Raw genomic sequence first — 25,791 nt, 5'->3', positions numbered from 1 at the left:
GAGTTGGGGATTTCTCCCTTTGGATAATCATGTTACTGGTATCAGATGATGTCCAACATTCCCTACTTCAGAGGAACTTTCCCCCCTCGAGATTTCCTTATCATTTTGACTACAGAATCTAATGATTTGTTTATTATTTTCCCAAATAATACTTGGCGGATTTTGGTTCAGGCCAGGCCTGACTACAGCTCATTTCTGGAATGAAGTGAAGCACTCATAAACCAACAGATATTTGACAACAGAGACATTTCATCAGGTAACTGAGGGAGCCCTATAGAAGTACATCTGTGACTTCTCATGGACCCTGGTAAACAGGAAGCCCCGTGAATGGACTAATCAAGTCTCAGAAACCACTTCCTTGGCTTTTAAGGGCTTTGTGGGGAAGTAGTCCAGTCCATTTGGCAGGGACCTTCTTAACCATAGGCAGGCTCCTCTGTCAGATCCCCTATTGCAATCCTAGATGGTGGTTTTCAGAGTGAACAAGGAGATAGCAGCTAGAAGACCATTTTTGGACATTTCTGAAGAGCTTACTACCTTCTGCCTTCTTTGGTTGAAAACGCCCACTGTTGGTTTACAGCTGTCTTCTGCAACCAGGAAATTCAGAAAAGAGTTGTTCTTGGCTTTAGTGCCTTGTAGCTACAAGGTATTGTTTTACCTGAAGCAAAAACCGTTTTGGGAGTGGGGACAGTTGCTCAGAGGGCACCCTGGCAGAGGAGCAGCTCTACTGGGAGAAGTGATGGGCTCAAGAGTAGGCCAAAGGAAGACTTCAGGGAGGAAGCATGTGCCATTCCCCTGTGTCCCCCCCCCCTCCCCAAAGTCAGCATCCTGGGGGGGAAAAAAACCTCCATTTTCCCCATGTAACCTATGGTTCTCCTGTCAGCTGTGATTTTTTTTTTTTACTTTCTGTTTCATAGACAACTTAAGAAATCCTAATTATTTCCCTCAAAGCTAGGTCCCCTCTCACATTGGTACAAGTACTTCTCTAGATGGATTTTGTTGTGAAAGTTGACCTTGATGTTGGTTTGCTGGCTTATTCTGTTGGAAGCCCACCAAAGAGCTGACCTGGTGCTATTCATTCTATAAACATTCACTTAGCGCCTACTATGTGCAAGGCTCTGGGCATACAAAGATGAAACCAGAACAGCACCTGCCCTCATGATGCTTGCATTCTTCTGACAGATGCAGTGGCCCTTCCTTAACTTACACAAGCTGGGGCCATGTGCATTTTGAGTCTGCCAATAGGTGACTCTGGAGATTCATGGATGTTCATTTGTATTTACCAGTATACTTCTCTGTAAAGAGAGATGCAAATTAAGAAAAAAGAAAAAGAAAAATGCTATTGAAATCTAGAGTCTACTGTCCTAAAAGAGGTTGAAAGCCAGTGAATAGAGAAGCCCAAGTGCCAGTTATTATCGTGACTCCTTTAATTGCTGACGTGTTCCTTTGATCAGCTTTCTCCTCGGCATGCCATTCCCAAGTGGTCTTTTAGTTTTCTTTTGCCCCGTGAGCCCATTCCACACGGGTTTCCAGTGCCAGTTTTCCATTTGACAGAGTTCTCTCCCCCCACCTGGAAAACAGTGAGTAGTTTAATGAATAAAAATGACGGGAGAAATGGACAGCGTGAAGGGTGGAATCTCTGCTTCTAGGAGCTCGGGCTGCTAGAGTCCAAGGTGTGGGAGGTTGCCAGGCAGTTCTTGAAAAGACAAAGAAAACCTTCTAGATGTGTAAGATCTCCCAATGATAGATGGCCTGTGCATATGGTTTGACTCAATGCTGCCTGGTATTTTGCCCTCTAGGCAAAAGAGGCCAAAACTGCGCTTAGGAAGGGATTGAAGTGGCTGTTCAGCTTTGGACGTGCTTGCCTCACAGCCTCAGGCATGTACAGATCCAAAGGGATTTCGAGGACAGGGAAAGCTAAGAAATGGTTTTTTAAAACTCTTTGTGTAAATGTACATGCAAGTAAAATAACACCAGGAAATACATTTAATGGCAAAAAAGTATCTAAAGGGAGAAATGAAGATGGCCAGTACCAAACATCCATCCCGTAACAGTTGTGAGATAACTGGGAATTAGCATCTTGGAAGATCTTCACTGCCTACACAGCATGGGCTTTTATAAGCACCTGTTGGGGTCTGTCATTGTATGGCCATCACCAGTGCTGCCCTGTGAGTGGACAGGGAAGCTAAGCTCCTCTCCAGGAATGATCACCATCATCAAACATTTACTGAGCACCTTTAAGCACAGAGTAGCATGCTAGACTGTGACTCTAGATGTGTGGGGAGTCCAAACAGAAATGGGGGGTGAGTGTTTATGGGATATGCCAGCTAGGATAGATTGATTGGTTTAATATGTGCCAACTATGTGCCTGACAGTCTTTGGCACTAGGGGAGCCAAAAAGAGAATTATTTTCCATGTGACAGGCATTTCTTTAGCACCACTTCTATGTTGAGCACTGTGTTATGCCCCAAGGTTACAAAGACAAAATAGTTGGGGGAGCTAGGTGGCGAAGTGGATAGAGCGACAGCCCTGGAGTCAGGAGGACCTGAGTTCAAATCCAGCCTCACACACTTGATACTTACTAGATATGTGACCCTGGTCAAGTCACTTAACCCCACTGCCTAGCCAAAAAAAAAAAAAAACCCAAACCCACAAAATAGTTGCTTCTCTCAAGGAGGTTGCTTTGTGATGAGAGAAATAACACGTCCACAATTAATTAAGAAGCACTTACTAAGCATGTACTATGTGCCAGGTACTATGCTAAGTGCTGGGGATGAAAAGAAAGGCAGAAAGAAAGTCCCTGCCCTCAAAGAGCTTACAGTCTAATGGAAGAGAAAACATGCAAACAACCATATGCAAACAAGATATAGACAAGACAGACAGTGGAGATAATTGACCAAGGGAAGGCATTAGCATAAGCAAAATTAGGAAAGGTGGAAGGTGTTGTTTGTATCTTGTACTGGTGACAACAGGGGGCACTAAAGCTCCTTGACGTGACATGACCTAAGCAGCTATCTTGAAGCAGGGAGATCGATTAGGATATGGTGGCAGTAGTCCTGGTGGGCAATGATGAAGGCCATGTGAATGGTGAGAAAGGAACAGAGGCAAAGAGATATTATAGAGACACAAGAAATACTGCCCATGCCCTCAAGGAGGCTATGATTTAATACAGCATATAAGCGGTGTGTACAAATCACTATTGATACAAAAGAAATTATGAAATATGCACAATAACAGTTGCAAATAAGAGGAAAGAGAGATGACTTCTGGCTAATAGGATCAGGGAAGCATTTTAACAGGTAGAGATTAGTTGGGGAAGAGGTTCGTGCAAAGCCAAGGCAAGCAGGGGACGTGCTAGGGGGACAGCAAATCCTCTAGGTTAGCCAAGGAGGCAAGAGAGTACATGAGGAGGAGGATGTCCAAAGCTACTAGGGGAGAGTTATTGATGCTGTGGCAACAGTATACACAATGACATGCTGTGTCCCCTGGCTAGAAGTAACAGCCTGTACTTAGGGCCTTCCAGTCGTACCTTAGATATGATATGACGTGTAAAACTGTAAAAGGTAGAATGTTTCCTATGTTGATCAACTTACTTTCATAGAATGGTAGAATTTTGAGCCAGAAGGGACCTTGGCAAAGTCTAAACCTTCCTTTGCAAGAGAGAAAACTGAGTCTAGAGAGGGGAAATGAAGTGGCCAAGGTCTAGATCACACTAGGTAGTTTAAGCATTAATTCTATATTCAGGAATTGCTATTTAAACATTTTCACCACTTGAGTCCAATAATAATAGCTGCCATTTTGCTAGGTAGATGATATTATTAACCCTATTTCACAGATGAGGCAACAGAAGATCAGAGAGGTTTAGGTGACTTACCCAGGATCATGGCTAGCAAGTGTCTGAGGGTGGGAGTCTGCAGTCTCATAAATATTCAGAAGAAGATTCCCAAGAGCTTTATACAGTAGATTTGGTGAAGCCCCTCAAAAGAGTAGGAACAGTTCAGCCCTATTGACTTGTCCTTCCCAGTTCTTCTCTTCCTTCTTGTAGTTAACTGCAAGCTTGTCGCCACACTCATTACTCTACCTCTTTGCAGACTAGACTGCAGTAATGGCTGAGCCCTAGACTTTGGCCTGTAAACCTTCATTGCTGTTGAAAAGGTTCTCATTTCATAGAAGAGAAGCTGCACGTATTTGCACCTGGTTCTCTCTCCTAGGAAGCTGTATTTCTATATTTCTATTGGTATCGGAGCCACTGCAGTTTACTGAGTATGCAGGTGACACAGGTGGAACTGTGCTTCCTGATCATTTACTTTGGTGGCCCAGAGTGGAGAGAGACTTGAAGCAGCCATTGAAATTGTCCAGGCCTGAGGCAGTGAGGGCAGTGATACTGGCAGAAGAAAGAAAGGGAGAGTTGAGAGATGCAGGCTTCAGCAAGGGATTGAGTATGGGGAGGTGACGAAGATGACGCCTATGTTGGGAGCCTGAAGGATTGGGAGGATGGTGTTGAGATGGCCCCAGAGCCTCTTGTCTTTTCCCTTTATCTGTACTAATCAGGAAGAAGGAAGCCAGACCCGTGTCCTCCTGTATAATGTCCTCTACAGAACTAGAGGAGGCCCTAATCCAAAGACAGGATGAAATAGACAAACAGCCAACTTTTAGCTTGAGGTTGGACATTGGAAACAGGACAGATGAGACCACAATGTAAAGGTTACTATGAAGTCCAGGCACAGGAAAGGGAAAAACTTCAGATGAGCCCTGATTTCCCACTCCCTTGAGGCCACTCTCAGTGTTATGGACAAGCAGGCAAGGAGGCAATGGCATCTGGTAGCAATAAAGGCTTCCTTTTCTGTGCTACCAAATCAGCTCTGGAGAAATGATGGGAATGAGCAGCTGAGGATTTCTGCTAGCAGTCGGTAACACTGCATGGGCTTGGAGATAAGGACTTGACAAATGTAGAAAATAGAGGCAAGACTATTTTGGCAAAGGGTAGAGATTCCCATTTTCTCTGCTGTGTGCCAACATTTGTATATTTGAACTGTGAGCAGTTGGCCTGTTTTCAAAATGGATAAATAATGATGTTTGCTGGGGGAAACGATTATCCTAAAACTATTTTAAAAGGACCCTCTCTGTTTCTGTTTGTCTATCAAGACCTCATTCAAGTTAGTGAAAGTATGTTATATACAGACAGAAAGAGCTCTACTTGCATCTCTCAAATACTTCTTCAGTCATTCTAAATGATTGCACCCTACCCAAGGGCTCTTTGCACTTTTGCCTGAAGTGGGACTTCTGTGCTATTCTGTTTTCTAATAGTACTTTCAACTACAAGGACATCTCTTAGCGCAGCTAAAAAAACTTGACAATAAAACTTCTATATCTTAACAAGAGTACTTTTTTCAAAGATTTCCCCCCCCCCATTTGGAACGATACAAAAAATGATCAATTGAGCAAAGGTCATTGATTTAGCAACTCAACGTGGGAAGTATGCTGGATGTGGAGTCAGAGCCCCTGGGTTGAAACCCTGGCTCCATCAGTTTGCTACCTGAGTGACCCTGGCAAGACATTCTCTCTGGGCCTCAGTTTCCACAGCTATAAAGTGGGAAGGGCTTCCATTAGGTGATCTCGAAGGTCCCTGTCAGCTCCTATAGTCAGTACCCAGTCAACAGGATGTCATTCCAAGTGTCATCACATGGTCCCTGCTTGCCATGGCGTAATCCACTGTCTTTTCTAACCTCTCAAGTAATGTGAAGATGCATTCTGATTGATGGAGTCTAAGTGCAAAGGCACATGAAAGAGCCCAGTAGTAGTACAAAATCTCTGTGCCCACAGGGGTTAAAATGTCCCTAGACCAAAGGAAGGTGAGCTTAGCCTTTAAAGGCCATGGGTGATATCATGGTTGGTGTGACAGGGAAGATGGCCATATGTCTGAAGGCAGTTAAGTGGCACAGAGAGCTGGAATTGGAAGGACCCAGGTTCGAATCTGCCTCAGACACTGCACAGGTGCTGTAACCTCTTTCAGCCCCTCTATTTCCTCAGCTGTAAACATGGGGATGATAATAATTGCACCTGCCTCCCAGGGTTGTTCTGATGATCCATGGAGATAGCATGTGTAAAGTAGTTTGCAAACCTTGAGGTGCTGTATAAATTGTAGCTATTTGCATGATGATGTGAAATTGTTTCTTTTTTATGCTCTTTTTTTATTAATTTATTTTGATTTATGAATAATCACTTCCATAAGCTTTAGAGTTTTACATTTTTCTCCCCCTCCTTACCCGCCTCCCTCCCCAAGACGGTGCGCAATCTGACATAGGCTATATACATTGTGAAATTGTTTCTTAAAGATTTCCCAGTGACTCCTGATTTGTTAATTTGAAGTGTTATTGTAGGTTCTCTTCCCCTCCTGCACATCTAGAACAAAAGTTCTACGACAGCCCACTCTAAACTTGAGCTGCTTTCCTTAGGTTTTAGTGGGTCCAGACTTATCGATTCCATGGGTGGAGACAACTTCCTCCACTGTTAGAATTCTGTTAACTTAGAGTGTCAGAGAGCTCCCTGGGGCACTGGGAAGTTAAGTGACTTGCCTAGGGTCACACAACTCCAGTCTTTTGGGGTTCAAGGCTGGCCCTCTATCTACTCTACCACACTACCTTCTCTCTAAAACCTATTTGTTTTTATTTTTTCAGTGTTCTTTTTTAAATAGTATTTTTTTTCCAATTGCATGTAAAGACAATTTTTTTCATTTTTTAATAAAATTTTGAGTTCCAAATTTTCTCCCTCCCTTCTTACCTTTCCCCCTCCCTAAGATGGCAAGCAATTTCATACAGTAAACCTATTTTTTTAAAGAGGTCAATGACATATACAAGATATGCATCTTTTTGTTGCTTGATTCTGTCAATATCTTAGGCAACAGTCTACACATGTGAAGCAGCCCTTTCTGTAACTGTGTCCCATTAATAGCTGTTAATGAGGCCAAAAGGTCAGCCTCACATGCCTTGCCAACGAGTATATCAACATAGAACAACATAGTCATAAAGGAATTTTAATGTACCATTTTCATGATCTCCAGAAGTCTACCAATGGACTTTTATCTGGAAACTTCTCCTCTCTAATCAGAGACAGAAACAAGGCTTTGCTAGAGCTAACACCCATGCCAAGAGGAACTAGTGTGTTTGTTTCTCCCAGAATTGTAAGGTGCTCTTAAGTAGACATGACCTACATCATGATTAGCTTTTCTAGTGAACAGTGGAGTTAATGGAAGGGGTTCTGCTAGACTTCAGATCAAAAGAAAGCTCTGTTTAGCTCCTCAGTTTCTTCATCTGCCAAATGGGGATACAATCTCGAGCACTCATGTCATGGGATTTTTGGAAAGATCAAATGAGATAATGTTTTATGAAGTGATTTGTAAACCCTTAAAGTATGGAGAAATGTTTGTTGTGTTTTTTTAAATTATCTGATTCAGTCCACACAACCCTGTGAAACAGACACTACAGGTAACATTAACCATCTATCAATGGAGATAATTCAAGACACTTATTAAGCACCTACTGTTAGAGAAGGCACTGTGATGTATGGTAGGAAAGCAAAGGCAAACTCGGTGGCCTCTGCCTAACCCTTAAGGAATTTTACATTAGGTTTGAGAGCTGGACTTGGGTCTTAGGAACACCACAGCTAAATTAATAGAAAGTAATTTGGAGGGGGAAGAGAGCCTGAATAAGGCTTGGAGAATGAGAACAGGGAAGGCCTCTTGGAGGAGGTGGCAGCTGAACTAAGCCTTGAAGGCAGGTAAGGTTTCTGAGAGGCCCAAGAGACCTTTCCAGGTCCATGCAAATGCCTAATACCTCCCTAGAGACGCTGAAAGGTGGTCGTGGGGTTCCATGGAAGTAATATGTGTAAAGGAATTACCAACCTTGATGTTCACACAAGTGTTGGCTAGTGTTGTCTTACTAATTATGGTTACATTAAGGCTTTTAACTGGCAAGAGAATTAAATTATTAGGGGGAAAATCATTCCTACTGAGGCAGAAACTCCTATGTATTGTTGGCCCATTTAAAATGGTAAGAGGGGTGGTTATTCGGTTGACTAGACTCAGTATTTTTCCTCTAATGTTACCAAGGTACTTTGGCTGGGGCATTATTTAAAAACTACCTCTCTCGTGTCCCCTTCACTTCAGGTAAAATACAACAAAGCAAGGATAAAGAAACATAATGTACTGGGATCCTAAGTAGGAAATTTCAAGAAAGGTGATAACAGTGTTAATATATGTGAAATCAAACTTTCCAAGTCCATTCCTATGCTCTGTGATTTCAAGTAAATTCTATTGCAGGTAAACAAAATTATAATTAGGAAAGGAAAGCCCCTAAAATACCATTCCATGCATTTCAAAGTGAATGCCAGAGGATCCCTCCCTCTCCTCCCCCCTCCTTTGGGGAATCATCCAAGGTTTGGGATTCTCCATGTTATATGGTACCTCCCATAGTCATGGATAATCAATGGAGAATCTGCTGCTGTAAGCAAAGCATCACTGGACAGCTTTTGATCACATGAAGTATTTCTAAGGTGATAAATGGATTTTTTCTTAGTAACACTATAATTAGTGATAAGAGCTTTGAACAGAAATATTGTACAGCCTGGGAAATGTGAGGATCAGTAATGATGCCCCCCCCCAGTCCTTGTTATTTATCAAGTTTCTCAGATTTTCCATATACATTCTAAGAAAAACATTGAGATATGCTCAGGAGTGCTGAAATTAAGGGGTGGATTTCATTTGTGGGGAGGGTGGAGTTAAACCACTATTTGCCTGGCTGTTTCTTCTCTTGTGAAAATTGCATAGGCCTTATAGATAGAGGAGGTGGTCTGAATCTACTTGTCAAAATCAGTTTGCCCCTGTTTTCATTTATTTTACTTTTAAAGAAACAGTACTTAAGAAGAATAGATCTCAAGCTCAGACTTACATGGATGATAGAAGTGAAAACTGCTTTTGAAGTTCGGTTCAGTTTGCTCACAGAGCAAAGAATACAATGCCATGGTGAAGTGACTCATCTTATTTGATTCTGAGTATTAAAGATTTACTTTGCCTAGTTGGAATCAATCACACAGGCACTTTATTTTGTTTTAAACAATGTCATAATGGACAGAAAATGAAGCCTCTTCCCCCTCAGAGTCACGTTTCTTTGCTCAGTATTAAGCTCCTATGTGCCAGGCACTATGGTAGTGCTAGGGGCTATAGAGACAAAACAAAACGGCATCCCCTGCCGTCAGGGAGCTTCCATTTGAATATTCATATTGAACCTTACATACTGTATGTCATCTGAGCCTCAGGATAACCCAGAGGTAGGCACTAGAGGGAGTATCATTCCCACTCTTACAGATGAGGAAACTGATGACTTAGCCTTTATCACCTAGAGATGGTAATTGCCAGGGCCAGATATGAACACATGTCCCTCCTGACTCCAAGTACGGTCCTCTATCACCTGCAATAAAGCTATAATTATGATGGCCTCGGCTCATTTGGCAAATGTTCTGGGATATTACTAGGAGGTTTGCATTTAAAAAAAAAAAAAAACAAACAGTTACCAAGCAGGATCAACTTTGAATCAGAATCAGTTAGAGATTTTTAGGTGCAAAAATGCTACTAGCACTAGAAGGAAAAGAAGTATGTGGGAGTTCTCACAGAAACACAGTGTTAAATACAGACAGTATGTTCTTGGAAATTCCTTTGGCTCCAGCCAGCCTCTCCATGCTTATTTCACATTAGTCCCCTTCCTTCACCTGGATCACTTCCAATGGGAAGCTCTTCTAAATCCCTGTAGTTTTCAGTATCTCTTTTCCCCTAAAAATGACTAGGTATGTACGCTTGTAATAGCCTGCGTTGCTTATAGCGCTTTGTGATTTGCAAGGAGTTTCTCATATATTATCTCATTTGAACCTCCCTAGGAGGTAGGTGCTATTATTATCCCCATTTTACAGATGAGGAAACTGAAACTCAGATGCGGTGAAGGGACTTGTCCAGGGGCCCTCAGCTAATGTCTGATGTAGAATTTGGACTTGTGGTTCCTGGACTCCAAGGCCAGCAGTTCATCCGGTGCACCTTGTCCCTCTCATAGTTTTACATGTAATACCTCTCTTCCCACCCCAGTTGAATGTAAACTCCTTGACAGCTGGGATTCTTTTTTGTTGTTGTTTAACCTTGGTATTCGTAGTGCTTTGTACACAATAGATGCTAAATCAATGCACACTGGATTAGGTCAGAATTCTTTCATTGCCAGAGGGGCCTCGGTGCCTTAGTGCTTCTGTAGCCTGTGCTGCTCCAGAAATGCCCCTTGAGTGGCAGCCCAAACAAAGACGTCCATGGAAATATGGCTCTCACCCTCGACTGTGTTTGAGTGGCCTAACCTGTACTGTTCAGCCTTGCTCTTTATAACATTCAAAACAATTATTCTGAAATCCGCATTTGAGCCACACACTTGAGTGATTTCCTCTTCTTTTCCTATCAGTTTTTCACTGCCCTCATCGGCATAGACTTTGGAAAAAGGAAGAGAAATCCCGGTTGCTTCTTCAGCCTAGCGTCCTCGAATGAAGTGGCAAAAGGCACATTTCCACCCATCTCCCCCGCTGACTTTATTAGCTTCTTGAAATTGATTCTGGATGCCTTTCATGTGCCATTGTGCTCAAGGCAGAAGCAAGATGATGCTGCCCCATGTCCAGCTCCCTTATCCTGTTATTGCCAAACTCTTGTTAGCAAAAAGAGCATGTAAAACATTTCAGGACAGATGGCAAGCAGGCTCTGAGTCCTATTGTTCCGTTTTAGTGGGCACAGGTTTCAACGCAGAGGTAGAAATGGTGGGTTCACTGCCCATCAGGGAAGCCAAAGTGGTTATCTTTGTATTTGCTCTGGAAGGGCAGTACAAAGTTAATATTGATGTGGCCAGAGGAAAACCTGTAAGGCCTTATCTTGGGGAAGATAATGTGAACTCAGCAGTATCACTGCCTTGATCTTTGTTTAAAGTCTTATAAAACTAGATTGCAGCTTGATTGACAGCCCTGTCAGAGAGTGAATGAAGACTGACACTATAATATTGAAAATGCAACGTTTACAAAACCAGCAGCCCGAGTTTTCTCATGACGCTGCTGCTTTTGTGGAGGGGCCACAATTCACTTTATTTGTAGCAAAATGTCCACCCTGCTCAATAGCACTGAAAGTGACGGGTCTGTCTCTGGGCACCCAGAAGCCCACTGACCTGCTTCTGTACAGGTCTTAGATGCTTTGCCTCTATGTCCCATATCCATATAAGTTGTGAGGCTCTATGTTTTAGAATGATTGGGAGGAACAGACTGGACTAGGTAGGACCGAAGATTGAGAACAGGAAGGGGCCTTTAGAAATCAGCTAGTCAAAAGCACTCATTGTACAGATGAGGAAGGAAACTGAGGTGCAGAGAAGCTAAGTGATTTGTCCACAGTCACATAGGTAGCAAGTGACAGAACTAGGGGTCAAAACCATACTGTCCAACTCCAAAATCAGCACCCTTTTCATTTGGACTATTCTGTCTCTCAACTTAGTGGAATGTTTTTTTAAATTTTCATTGTTGTCATTTCTGTTTTTCAACACAATTCCAGGAGAGAGTAAATACCTGGGGCCCGGGACTGTCAGATATACCATCTCCACCTCTAGGAACCTCTAGTTGCCTTCAAGGCTCAGCTTATGTGCTACCTTATACACACATGAAGTCTTTCCTGATTCCCTGGATGCTACCCTCCCCCCCAGATATCTTCTATTGATTTTGTATATTCCTGTAATATACAGCAAATGGAACCTTGAATACATATGTTGTATCTTTCCCCTACCCATAGAATATGTGCTTCTTGTAGTGTACAGAATGCTGTTGCTGTCATCAGCACTAACGGGGACATGAGAACCTTGCCACAACCCATGCCTCTGATGCTGGCAAATTGGCCCGATGTGATATGTTGGGGGCTTCTCCAACATTTTGCCAGAAATAGTTTGCCAAATGCTTATTACAGAAGACAGAAGCAATCCTATGGAATTATGTCACCGATAGATGTTGTTATATCTATCTATATCTATATCTATATATCCCACTATTCGATTATAAGCTTCAGGAGGGCTAGGAAGGTGCTCATTCTGAACTTTGTAGCTTTTCCTACAGCTATGACAGGGTTTTGTGGACACTGGGTCCTTAACAATTCCTTAGAGATGCAAAAAAAAGGAATTTCTCCTGGTTCTGCTTACTTCTCTCTGTATCAGTTTATATAAGTCTTCTGAGGTTTCTCTGAAACCATCCTTTTTGTCCTATCTTGTGGCACAGTGTGTCACATTACATTCGCATACCATACTCATTTCATTTGCTACATAGTTTTTTAAACTTTTAGATGACTCTTGCTTTATTTCTGCCAGGAATTCTTTTAATAAAAGAGGATCATAGAGCTGAAAGGAACCAAAGCTTAAAGATGATCTCAAACCAATATCGTAAACCTACTCCTTGAGCAAACTATGGCCCAAAGATCTTAACTCATTTGCTCATGGCTATACAGTATTTTTGAGGTACCCCCATAAGAATGTGGACTCACTCTGGCCCTGGCCTTTGCTCATCACTGCTTGTCTAGATTTTTTCAGACCCTGATCCACTTTCCACATGGCCACCATATATCACTTCCTTGGTCAGGTACTCCCTCCTGCCCCTCTAAGTTCAACTTGAGTCTCCCTTTCTAGTCTCATTTCATATCATTTCACTTGATCCATTCTATATTCCAGGCCAGCTGACCTCTTTACTTTCCCTTCAACTCAGCCTTCCATCTCTTGCCTCAGTACCTTAATGCTTGTCTGGAATGTGCACCCTTCTCAGCTTTCCTTGGCTAGAGCATCAACACCAGGTGAAACTACTAAACTCAGGTGGCAAGAGATTCTCTGAATGGCCAGATAGTTAGATAAAGGGAAGTACCTTTCAGAACAGAGGCAGAGATCAAGCTATATATCTCCTTAAAAGGTCTGAGTCCGATTTGTTCAAAGCATCTGTTTCTTTTGATTTTGCTTCTACTTCATAGGCTCAGCTCATATGCACCTTTGCTCTCACGTGTTGGTTATTGGGGATTGGAATTATCACAGGCTACAGATTTACGGCTGAAGGGACCTTGGTGACCATTAAGTCACACCATCATTTTACAAATGCAGAAACTGAGAAACAAATAGGTTAAGGGACTTGCCCAGGGTAATACAGGTAGTAAATATCTGAGGACTATTCGGCCAGCACTTAATCTGCTTCATGACCTACCTGCCTATGGGCTTTAATTATCTGCTTATCAATGATAATGATGTGCCCAAGGCAGTAATCTTTTTTTCAGTTTACTTTTCTTCCTCATCCTTTGAACATTTGTAAATATCCATGGAGACATCTCTTAGGAGCAGTGGGCATAAGCAGTGAGACTTTTTTGGGTGGCTAATGCTCTCCAATCAGAACACACTTGGTCTTTGTCTTTTATGAGCATCTAATCAGACTTCCATTTATCATTTTGTTCCCTAAAAGTCAAGCCATTATGATATACTCCTATTCATCATCACTGTAGAGCAACTATATGTTAGGTGTTTAGAAAGCCATTGTTTCATTTTAGACCAAATATTTTTCTAAGATAAATCCCTTACTAGTTAAAAATGAGGAAACCCTCCACTTTCTTTTCAAGCCCCCCCCCCCGCCGGTTCCCATTTCAAAATTAAAATACTTCCCATGTAAACACAATAACTGTAAAATCGCCATGGTGTCTTGAACTAAAGGCATTTCCTCACAAAGACATGTCACCGTGCTCCTTTTTCAGACACAGGCCTTCATTTGTGGTTTCCTTTCATCTGTTGAAATAATTACTTTTCTTTTTCTGCCTTCAGTAGTTGGTTCTGGTCATTACCATTTCTGTAAAATTAAGTTTGAAAGGTGCTTTTAATGTTCAGATCGAATGCAGCGCACATTTGGCTGTTAAAACCAACCTACTTAAGACTAAACTAATGTTGAACACTCTGGGCTATTCGAAGCTGTCACTACCCAGCTTTATGGTACTGCCCGGGGCAGTGTGCACACTACTTACTGTTGGGGGGGGGGCGGTATTCCATCCATAAAGGCCTCCCATGATACTTCTAAGCACGCAGGCTTCAGTTCTTAACATTGTGCTTTGCCACAAATGTACCAGAAACTAGCATTTCACCATTTCACTGGTTTTTGGCAGTAAGAGAAAAGGCAGAGGCTAATCCGGCACAGCCCTGTATTGGGCCTGTAGTTAAAAGGACATTCTTTGTTTTATGCTTTGCTTTTCTGCTGTTATTGAGCATGCCCAACTATGTGGTACCTTTGGCCCTCACCTGGGCATTTCTCCTTCTTTCTTCTCCATTTCAGCACACCACTTTGAGTTAGGAAGGAAAAGGAGCCTGCGTATCTCACGGCCTCATGTTTCCCATTCAGCTGCCTGTACAGTATAAGTGTCCCTTCTAATGGTTGGACATAGCCGAGGGCCATGCTCACAAACAGCCAATAAGAGCCTTTGCCTCCCAGGCCTACTTCATTTACCACATAGGCCTGTTCCCTGTGTGGATCAGACAGTGGCTCCATGCTTTAAGTTAAGACTACTGCTGCCAAGAGGCTAAGGTTGGGCATTGGAGCTCCCTGGAGAGTAGAGAGCTGTTTGCTGCTGGTGACAGGAGACAGAGAACTCTGCATTCCTCCCTCCCGTCTCTGTCCATGCTCACTAGAACACTAAGGAGGAAAGAAGGAGCATAACTAGTGAGAGCGAAGAGAGTCTTCACTGTCATCTAGGAGACCCATATGAGAAGGCCTGTGCGTCCTCAGTGTCCCATCTTCAAGTCTCAGTGCTTTTTGGTCCCTCCATTGGGCTCTGTATTCTGTCCCTTTGGTTTCAGTGGCAGGACAGGGTACAGTTTCAAACCAGCAGGTAAATAAATGCATAGACTGTCATGTTCCTTATATTTATGTGTTTGCTACTACCAAAAAGTCCTATTTGAAGTTTTTTGTCTCTGTACATACATTTGCCATTTTTGGAAAGGTTCTAGTTTTTGTTTTGGCATAAGTAACACTCAGCTTCCTACCATTCCTTGGAACAAAAGTGCCCCAAGTGCACAAGGGGCACCTGGGCAGCCCATGGGAATGTCCTGGGACCCTGATCTTAGGACTTTCAGAAAAGGAAGACTGTTCATTAACAATATCTTCCTTGGGGCCCTACTTCTCATGCCCAGATGGGTTCCTCCTCATCTTCTTTACATGTGTTTCTTTTTAAGAATTCAGGTTCTCTTAAGAATGTGGACAGTGAAGCTAACTTAGAGCTCTCTGCCATCTTTCAGTTCTGTCATTCAATCAAGAGCTATTTGATGATTCCCAGTCACTGTGGGGAGGAAAAAGAAGCATAAGACAGGGAGCCCGGCCTCAAGATCCTTACCACCAAGTTTGGGCGCCAAGACAAACAGGTGAATAGTTAAAGAACACTATGAGATTTCAGTTTGAAAAATGCTATGAGGTAGTATATGAAATGATGAGGTTTTTTTCCTATGTGCCATAAGCGTAGCTATAATTTACTCCCAAAATACATTTAATAATTACAAACTAAAACATTAAACAACTGTGATATCTTGCTTGGAGGAGACCACATTGGCCATATCATAGTTCCAAAGAGGTTCTTTCTCCAGCCTCTACTGCAAGATGTCCAGTGAAGGGGAACACTTTTTTTTCCCCCTAAGGTAGCGCTCTGTTTCCATTTGGGATAGCTCTAATTAATTGCTAGACCATAACAACTGGAAAAATTGTGGGATAGGCAAAGGTGAGGCTAGTGCCCAAGTTATATTCTGATGATTGGTAGAATTTTACCAGATTTTAAAGAATTGGGAATTGCAGAGAAAAGAATCTCTTGTACTCTCTAAAATTATCACTCACCCATCAGTGAAGACATTCTAATTTTTGTACCATCTGTGTATGCTTTAAGGAACCAGGGCCTAAAGCATGGACAGATTCAAGGCTGGACTAGAAGGAAATGGGATTGATTGTTGACACTGGTCTCAATACCTCTTAGTTAAATCTACTGGTTTGTAGTGCTTTCAATTCAGTCTTCTAAGGGTCCCTTTCCTGTTCTAAATCTATAATCCTATGAGCCAATCCAACAAGTATTTCTTTTTCTTTCTTTCTTTTTTTTTTTTTGCAAGGCAGTCGGGGTTAAGTGACTTGCCCAGGGTCACACAGCTAGTGAATATCACGTGTCTGAGGTCAAATTTGAACTCAGGTCCTCCTGACTTCAGGGCCGGTGCTCTCTCCACTGCACCACCTTGCTGCCTCCTAACAAGTATTTCTTCAGGATTATGTGGGAGATGCTATGTCGGTACTAAGGATGCCAATTCAAAAATGAAAACAACCTCTCTCCCTGAGGAGCTTAGATTTTCACATGATACTTTTTTGCCCAGCAAACCTCGAAAGAGTTGGAGGCATGAGTCTGACAGTTGGAGGGATCATGGGTCAGTGGATTTGGGGGCAGAAGAGCCAGGATCAAACTCTGGCTCTGCCGTTGACAATGCTTGTCACCTCTCTGTGTCTCAGCTGCCCCATCTGGACTAGATGGCCTTTCGGCTCTCTTTTAACTTTGATCTACAATGCTAAGAAACGTGTTAGAAAGAGGGGTTTTTGCACCAGGGAGCAGCTTAGAGTCACTGAAAGCATCTCCCATTCAGAGTTGGGTCATTGTTCATTGTTCATTGTCCATTTGCAGCGTCTGCCCCAACTAGTTGGAGGGAACCAATAGACTGGCCAGTAAACTGAAGACTGTACAAGAGGCACTTTTCATCCTTTTAGTTTTATCTGTATGGATTGTTAGGCCAATCTGTTTTGAATAATCAATCTGTAAAATGGGTTGAAAGAGATGGCCTCTGTGGTGCCTGCTAGCTCTAAATCTGTGAGCCTGTTCTCTTACAGGTTCTCCTAACAGGTAGAAAAACCTCTCCCTATAAAGTAGGGTGGCTCCTTCTCTCTGATCCAGCCGCATTCTTCCACTCTGAGGAAAGGGCAGAAGAAAAAAAGGGGCAGTAAAAGGGCCACTTGAACATATGAGAATGGATATGAATCCACTAAGAAAAGCACATGAATTTGGTTTCTTCTCACTTTTCCCATCCTAAGATAAAGGGCAGTGAAGTCACCAGAATTAGAAGAGTAATAGTCCTGCTGTCCATCTGCCCTGGACAGATCACATCTTCAGTTTGGGGTGCACTGTTTAGAAAGGACATCAGTAATCTGGATAGTGTCCAGATGAGTGCACCTAGGCTGGCGAAGGCCCTTGGGCCAATGTCATTTGAAGAAATCTGCAAGGTGAGTACAAGGGAAGATTGTGAGGTGACACTGTCTCTGAGTATTCGAAGGGCTGTCCCCCCTGGAAGAGGGATTAGACTTGGTCTGCTTGGCCTCAGAAAGCAGGCCAAGGAGCAGAGAGTCAAATCTGGGCTGATGTCAGGAACAACAATCAGAGCTGGGCGGCAGCTACTGAAGACTATGCTTTGGGAAGTGACAGCGACCTGTCATTGGAGCGCTTCTGGGAGGAACTGATGACTAGTTGTTTGGTTTGCTGTAGTGGAGATTCCTTTTGAGGTGGGTTGGACTAGATGGTAAATAAGAATCCTTTCAGTTCGGAATTTTTGCCATGCGAGCGTGCAAGTATGGATGGCGAATTGGAGAGAAACAAGCTGCTGTCCATTAAGAGGCGAGTGCTTGGTAATGATGATATCACAGCTGATCCATCTGCAGCCTCCAGGGACTGAGACACCAGCAGTCAGCCCTGGGGTCACGCTTATCATCATGACAGTGGAGGGAGCCAAACTAATTACTGTAAGTGATGGATGACTGAGTGGTCTGACTAAAATTCCTCCAGACTTTGTGATGATTTTTTTAAACAACCCTTATAAATGCCCCTTCCCCCCAGCAGGCTTGGTTAAGTGTTTAGAGGTCAGTTATAAATAGTCCTGATTGAGGCTTTTCTGTTAATTCTGGAGCGGGTTCCATAACAACATTGCCATTGTTGAATACAAAGCTAGAGTTTTTGGGGGTTTGTTTGGTTGGTTTTTGTTTTGACATACAGAGGAGCCACGAACGAATTTAAAGCAAATGTAGCAAATAGTCTTTTCCTCCAGAAATAGTTTTCTTTCATCACTTGGGTTTTTAATGAGGCTCGGGGGGGGGGGGGGGAGAAACTTGCAAAAACATCACCCAGTATAACACTAGCATATAAGTGTCTTTAAAGGTTTTTAAAAGAATATGAATCTTACCCTTTGACATTTGTGAGCTACAATACAATAATCAGTTACACGGTCAGTGCCTGTTTTAAAAAAGCAAAATAAATACTGCTCTAGTGGTGACGTTGACCGCTTTGTCGCAGAGTCCATCATTGTCATGGAACATGCTATTTGGGGCCCTACTCAGTGGAACTGAATTTGCTCACTGGGCTTCTGAACAATTGTTGGGCTGGAGCGATGCACAGAACATTATTTGTAATGATAGCATCTGCTTCATGGCCATATCTTTTATTTTGATTGATAATGCCCCTACTTCAGGCTAATGAGGATTCCCCCCACTGCCACTTAATAGAGATTTTCTTTTTACTAATGCTTAGGTCACATTAAAAAAAAGAAGATAGCTCGAAAACAATAATCTCAGAAAGGAAGGAAATGCGATGTGTTTCTTTGCCTTTGCCTGACACTAGAAAGGACGTTGGGCAGTAAAGACATGTTTTTCATCCATGCGCCTGTCTACAGCAATATTTTATCCCCCTTTCCCCTGCTAAGATGTGAAACTGAGAAAGTTGAGACTCTGAAGAACTCTCCAGAATGCCATGGGAACAATTATTTGCTAGTGCAGGCAGGCTTTGCCCCTAAGGGACCTCCGATTCCTTTTTTCTCTTTCACATCTGAGCAGCTTCTATACGAGAAAGTCGTCTCAGAGTGGCCAGAGATCTTTCCCAAAAGACCTTGTAACTAAAATCACTGGAACACCACAGTGGAGATTGAGCCCAAACGGAACGTCCAGTTGCCCTCCACCCTTTGCCTCTGAGTTGATCTGTGGGCTTTCTTTCCATCCACAACAATGCACATTGCACCGAATCCGTCCCTGCCTGCCTGCCCAGCCGATGCAAATCTTGTCTGTAACTATCATTAACTGTTCACGAAACAAGAATGACATTTTGGGGGCAAATCGTTCACTTTGAGAGGGTCTTCACGCTTGCTCATGTAAAAGGACACCGCCTGTCAGTGAGGTAGTTTGTGATTCCTTATAAAAAAGGACAAGAATTACCTTTGCATAGCACTGCCTTCGGAAGGTAAACTTTACATTGGTTTTGAGTGTGCAGGCTCAATGGTAGGTTGGGTCTTTAGGGGCCGACTGGCTATTTGATTTCTGTTTTGCTTGTACTGGCATCCCAGATACATTTGTGTTCACTTCAGTTACAGCAACCTTTTGAAAACCTTTGAAGCTCAAAAGGTGACATGGAGCATCGATAAATTTTAAAAATTTGCAAAAACAATAGATGAAGTGGGATTTCAGATAGGGTGCACAGCACTTAGAAAACAGAGCCCTGCCTCAGAACAATCTTCAATTAAAACGTTAAGTTTCATTGTGTTTATTCAGGGTGTGTAAAAACCAGGCTGACATGTATTAAGCCCTAAATCGCAGTACCCAGCAGGAGTCTAGCCTGGGCATCTTCCAAATGAGTTTGTACAAGGAAGAAAAGATTGCCATGTGAGCGACACTGGAGGGAGACAGGGAGACAAAGGCAGTTCCACACAATCAGCAAAGGAGGAGCATTTATTTCCGCATAGAAAGAAAGCTGGTGGGGGTGGGGGTCATCAAGCATTTTCCCCCTTTCCTTAGGGTACCCAAAACAGATAGGTCAGATCTTTTCCTAAACTGGGAAGGGAGGCAGTTTGGGAAAGAAAGGGTAGAATTAACAGCAGCAGCAGCATTTTGCCCCTTGCAACTCAGTTAAAGGGAGGACCTCTGCATACTCAACCCCTCTGATCTGCTTTCACACATATAGTAGAATTTTTCGTAGCAATTAGGTTTCACCTCCGCCTAGGGGAGGGTCTTTAAGGCCATTTAAATATGATGAGCCTGATTATGATGACATATAGTAAAATAACTGCCATTTGTCCAGGCTTCAGCATCTTTTCTGCTCATTATTACTTGCAAGTCTCACATCTACCATTGGTAGGTACTATTAGCCCCTTACCATTGGGCAAACTGAGGCCCTGAGAGGCTTAACGATGCAATTGTGTGATGCAGCCACGCCTCTCCCATAGGACCTCTTTGTCAATCAGGAAGCTTTGTTTCCCTCAGAATTAATAGGCTTTACACCTGACGAATAGATTAAGTCAAATCGGTCAAAACAGGTGTGTGCGCGCGCGCGGGGGAGAGGTAGCAGTGGTATTCTTCACACGATTTGTCTCTTTGGCGGGTTTAGAAATTGAAATGTGTTCACTGATCCAAAGAGAGAGCAAGGTAGCATAACATTTCTGGAATAGAATTGAAAAATTCAGTATTAAAAATTGTAAATGAGATTTTAATTTGTGAATAGCTCTGGTTTAACATATAAATATCAAGTATTGATGTTCAAGGTTTAACAAAAAGCCATTTAAATTGTAAACTCAGAGCACAAGCTGTGACTGCCAACTCACTGTAGCCGCAGCAGTGGCGGCAGCACTGTTTAGCTCTTGACTATGTAACACGTTGTGAGTGAGGAAGGGAGCAGTGGCTTTTTTTCTTGGACCCAATGGCAGTTATTTGGCATATGGGAAAAAGGAGATTGGATTGGGAGAGTCCTTCAGAGTTCCCATTCTTATGCTTATCTTCCTTACTCCTAAGACAGGGCCCTGGTCTACTATAGTTCTGCTCTAACCGTAGGCCAAATGGGGGATCATGGGAAAATTCCAAAGGGGTCACAGAGCTACAAGATGGGAGGCCAACCTTGCCTGTGTGGAAGAAATCAAGTAGTACATGACAGCCCCTGCCTTCAAGGAGCTTAAAAGATTATTGAGGTGACATTTCATAAACAGGTGAAAAGTTAATTAACAAGATGGGGCTGAAAAACTAGTTCAGTAAACAAAAGAAAAGAGGTCAAGGGGTAGCTTGAGATTCAGGGCTAAATGAATGAGACCGACAAAAAGTGATGCACGAGTTCAAAGGAGTGGGAGGTTTCTTCAGAGCCAAAGTAGGCTTTGCTGAACTGGCCCTCGAAAGGAGGACAGGTTTTCGATAGAGAAGGAGAAAGAGGGGCCATTCTCAGCAGGTGGAATGGCGGGAGCAAAAAGTCAAAGGTAGAAAATCTCAAAGAATGTCAAGCAATCAGCAGAGCAGGAATGTTCTTGTAGCTAAAGATGAGGTTGGGAAGGTGTGTCGGGCCAAACAGGGGATCGTCTGAAATGTCAGGTTAAGGAGGTGGACTGTGTGCAGGGAACTATCAGTTTCATGGCTAAATATTGTAGCTTGGGCTGGAGATAGGGTGGGGGCATGGTAGTACTTTCCTAGAATTTGAAAGACTGTTCCTTGGAAGGAATAATTGGACTAGCTTCTGCTTGACCCCAGAGGGCAGGACCAGAGGCAATGAACATTTGGGCTCCATCAAAATAGAAACATCCAGCAATTAGAGCCCAAAGTAGAATAGAGTACCTGGCTTGAGAACTCCCATTTCTTGGAGGCCTTTAAGCAGGGGTGGGGAACCTGCAGCCTCGAGGCCACATGTGGCCCTCTAGGTCCTTGGCTTTGGCCTTTTGGCTGAGTTCAAGTTTCACAGAACAGATCTTTTTATTAAGGGGATGTGTTCTTTGAAATGTGGATTCAGTCAGAGGGCTGCACTTGAGGACCTAATGGGCTGTCTTTAAGCAAAGGCTCAGTTGACCATTTGTTGATATGATACAGAGGGGCCTCTTGTTCAGATGTGTGTTGGATTGGATGACCTTGGAAGCCCCTTCCAATTATGAGCTGCTGTGATTCCTTGGCAGTACACAGGATGGACTAGGAGGACAGGGGGACTGGAGGCAGACAGACTGCTCAGGGATGGAGCGTGTCCTAAGAAGAAGTGGGTAAAAAAATTGTATTTTCCTGGAATATTGAAATTTTGATCACGAGGGTTTTAAATTGAAAAAGGCCACAGAGGTAGAAGAGAGAAAATGGTACGCATACACGTGTGCACATACATTTATACACACACATACCCACATACTAAGTCTAGTTTCAGTGGAGAGCACCTACAATTTAGGAAGAAGGCAATAGGAAGGCAGGAGATGAAATCCAAGAAATGAAGCAGCAATCAATTCCATGGCCTGATGTAGCGATACACAAAACCACCAAATAGGGGGAAGAATTGCCAGATGAACCAGAGATCCCATGTCAAGAATTATAATTTGACCTTGTAGGTGTGACTGAGAAATGTTGCACTGGAATCCATGAGCAGAATATGGCTCTAGAAAGGCACACCTTCTTCAAAAGGAACAAAACATGTAAAAGGGAGGAGGGACTATCACAGAGGAGCATTCATGGGAAGAAATTCCTGGGTGGATTCTCAGTGGAAGGACCACTGTGCCACACAAGGAATCCTTGTGCCATTGTAGATTCCTTGAGGGTAGGGACTATTTTTGCCTTTCTTTGTACCTCTAGCACTTAGCCCAGTGCTTGGTACATGGATGGTAGACCCTTAATAAGTGTGTGATGATTTGTTGACTTGACAATGAAGATTGGTCAGGTTAACACTTATGTGAATCTGGGCATCTACTCTATGTTGAATTGTTTTTAAAGCTCCCGTTTTCTGTGACAGACTCTAGACCCATACAAGAAACTGTCAAGATTTTTTAAAATCCATGTTAGCATTGATAATATACCTTCCGTTTCCATTTGGGAAAGGCCTCTACTTGGCATTGCAATATTCTTCCTAAAGCTCAGTAAACCTGCTGGGGCAATGATCTTGTTCTCTGGGAATGATCTATAATTTGAAAAGGAAATTAAAAGGTGAACTTTAGCTTTGGAAGAGAGGTACATTCCACCTCTTCAAGTCAGCAGTAAGCAGGTACTATGGGAAGGCCGCTGCTTTTATTAGGCTCCTCTGATGTTTACAGCAACATGTTTTTTGGGGGGTGGTAGTGATTGAATTTTTCGAAGTACTAAAATACCACAGAGAAATATGTTTCCCACTAGTTTTATGGCTCCCTGGATGCATTCTCTACAAACCTTGTATCTGCCTGGACACAAACACTCCATTGCAAAAAGATATCTTGCCATTTGAGCAGGTTATACTGTTTTGCGAGGCTGCACTCTAAGCACCAACGGGAATGGCAGTATCCTGAGAGTAATGCTGCATTAAGGGCACTATTTCTTTGAAGTCAGCCTGAGTAGTTTGTTCTTGACTATTATACATATACCTCTGTTTTATTAAGGCTATTTTACATCTGCAAAGATGACCATCTCTGTTATTTCTTTGCTATTTGGCCTTAATGGATGACATGGCATATATTTCTGCAGTCGAAGCAGGGGAGGCGATCACAGTCCAGTTGTCGTTTATAACTGATTTTATTCAGTTGTAAACTAAACAGAGAATAATTCCCAAGTCCCAGAAAACTGAAGCCCTTGGTGTTCCCATCTTTGGAGGGGTGGAGAGCTTTGAGGATTCCAGGTTGGAATTTTGCTTGAAGTATCAAGTAGACAAAATGACCCGACACAAACTGCTGTGCTGTTCATGTTCAGTGGTGGTGGCCATCGATGCAGAGCTGAAAGAGATCTCATAGGTCAGCTTCATAGATGAAGAGAAGGAACTTGCCCAATGTCACATGGATGGTCCAGGACAGTCAGGATTCCAACCCAGGTCCTCTGACTCTAAATATGCTGTTCTTTCCACTGTGCCACAGTCTGGCAGAAATGCGAATGATGAGCTATTGGCATAGCCTTTCCTGAATAGGAGGAAGGGCTAAGTTGCATGTGCAGATCCCTGTAAGCCAAGTAACATATCTTTCCTCTACTTGTTGATTATAGTTAGAGGGAAGATGGCCTTCCAAGGCCAGTAGGGGGATCTGAATTCTTGCAAATAAGGCTCCAATTTTTGGGCAGCCCCATAAAGAGAGATGCCAAAAAGGAACTGAAGAATGGAGGGAAGTAAAGAAAGGGAGTGGGAAAGGTTATCTCCAGCCAATTATCAGGAGATTTATGAAAAAACCCTAAAAGAGTATGGATCAGGACAGATGCTCAGAAAAGAGACAATGTTAGCAAAGTAGGTCCATGGGAAATACAGGACTATGTGTCACATAAGGGTGAAATCCAACTAGATCTGAATTCAATTTGAGACTGTTGTCTACTAATTCATATGATATACAAGAGAGGCAGCAGAGCAGAGTGGATACAGAGCTGGCTGTGAAGTCAGGATACCTACTGGCTGGAGGACTCTGGGCAAATCCCAGGCAGCACTCTAAGACCATACGCTACAGGGCAGATGTCATTTTCCTTTGGTAAATGGAGTTTCCTCAATGAATGTGATATCACGGGTTTGGTTGAAAAAAATGTATATCTATCTCCACACATAAATGTATATACACACATGCCTGTATGTGTGTGTAGGAAGGTGGAGAGGGAGAAGGACGTGGTTGGTCAAGCCTTTGATAACTCTGTGATACTGAATTTAAAATTAAGTTAACTTGATATTGTTGCTGTTTACTTGTTTGCAGTCATATCTGACTCTTCATGACTCCATTTGAGGTTTTCTTGGCAAAAACACTGGAGCGGTTTGCCATTTTCCTTCTCCAGCTCATTTGACAGATGAGGAAACCGAGGCAGAGTGAAGTGACTTGCCCAGGGTCTCACAGCTAGGAAGTGTCTGGGCCGGATTTGAACTCAGGAAGAGGAGTCTTCCTGACTCCAGGATGGGCACTCTATCCACTGCAGCACCACCTAGCTGCTCCCTACTTGATATTACCGTGGGTAAAATAAAGTCTCACCAAATATTCTCAAGCAGTTGGAGCATCTCTGCCTGGCATAACAATGATTCTCAAAGTCATCTTGTTTCATTCATGAACTCTTCTGGAGGGAGGCAGCGTGCCAGAGTAGCTGGGGTCAAAGAGGTCTGGGTTCAGATCATGTCTCTGACACATCCTGACTTCTGGGCAGCAAAACCCCAGAGGCATGTGTCATAGCAGATGGAAGAGCAGCTATATAGCACCCAAGCACCAAGTTCAAGTCTTACCCCTGACGTTTATATTAGCTGAGTGACCTTGGGCAAGTCACTTAAGCTTTTCAGAGCCCCTGGTAACTCTCTGCCTCAGCAGAGGGACTGTTGACCTGGGAATGCCCTATACTGATAACTTCATTGAGCTGAAACCCCTGCCCCTCCCATTCACAAAAGGACAATACAGTTGAGTAAGCGCTTGGCCGACCAGAACCCAAATGACTGAGATCCTCCATGAAGCCCCAGCTTCCATCCACATGTGGGTAAATATATTTATTTATTTGTTCCCCTGCATTCCATGTTTTAGAGAGACAAGCGATAAGCCAGTAGCAGGGTTTGTTCTGCAAATCCTTGTCCAGGGTATGTCTTGAGGTTTTTCCATCCCCATTCAGCCCAGGCCATTCTGCATTCCCCAAGTGATCAGTGCTGCTCATATTGGACTCTGGAGGCCAGCGAGGTCCTCTGGGCCTGCTTTCTCTAATACAAGGTGTGGAGAGAGTCACCATCCATAGGGCTTTCTCCTAAACCCATCATTCTGGAAGGCAGCCCAGGCCACCTTCCCGAGCAGC

General features: G+C 43.1%; 1 protein-coding gene across 3 annotated transcripts in view; it reads left to right on the top strand.

Moving 5' to 3' along the window:
• The window catches only part of DACH2 (dachshund family transcription factor 2), a 411,691-nt gene that overhangs the window by 347,597 nt on the left and 38,303 nt on the right, over positions 1 to 25,791 (top strand). For 2 of the 3 annotated variants that reach the window (XM_020964629.2, XM_020964627.2), the window contains one exon: positions 15,345 to 15,467. The exons of the other annotated variant lie outside the window; for it this stretch is intronic. In XM_020964629.2, the coding sequence (XP_020820288.1) occupies positions 15,345 to 15,467 (123 nt within the window). The remainder of the gene's footprint in view (positions 1 to 15,344; positions 15,468 to 25,791) is intronic. 3 annotated transcript variants of the gene reach the window in all.

This window comes from Phascolarctos cinereus, unplaced genomic scaffold (assembly GCF_003287225.1).
Source record: "Phascolarctos cinereus isolate Bilbo 61053 unplaced genomic scaffold, phaCin_HiC Scaffold_8;HRSCAF=390, whole genome shotgun sequence".
Classification (NCBI taxonomy): domain Eukaryota; kingdom Metazoa; phylum Chordata; class Mammalia; order Diprotodontia; family Phascolarctidae; genus Phascolarctos; species Phascolarctos cinereus.
Note: the sequence above shows the minus strand (reverse complement) of the source record. Positions and strands in the feature narration are given on the sequence as shown.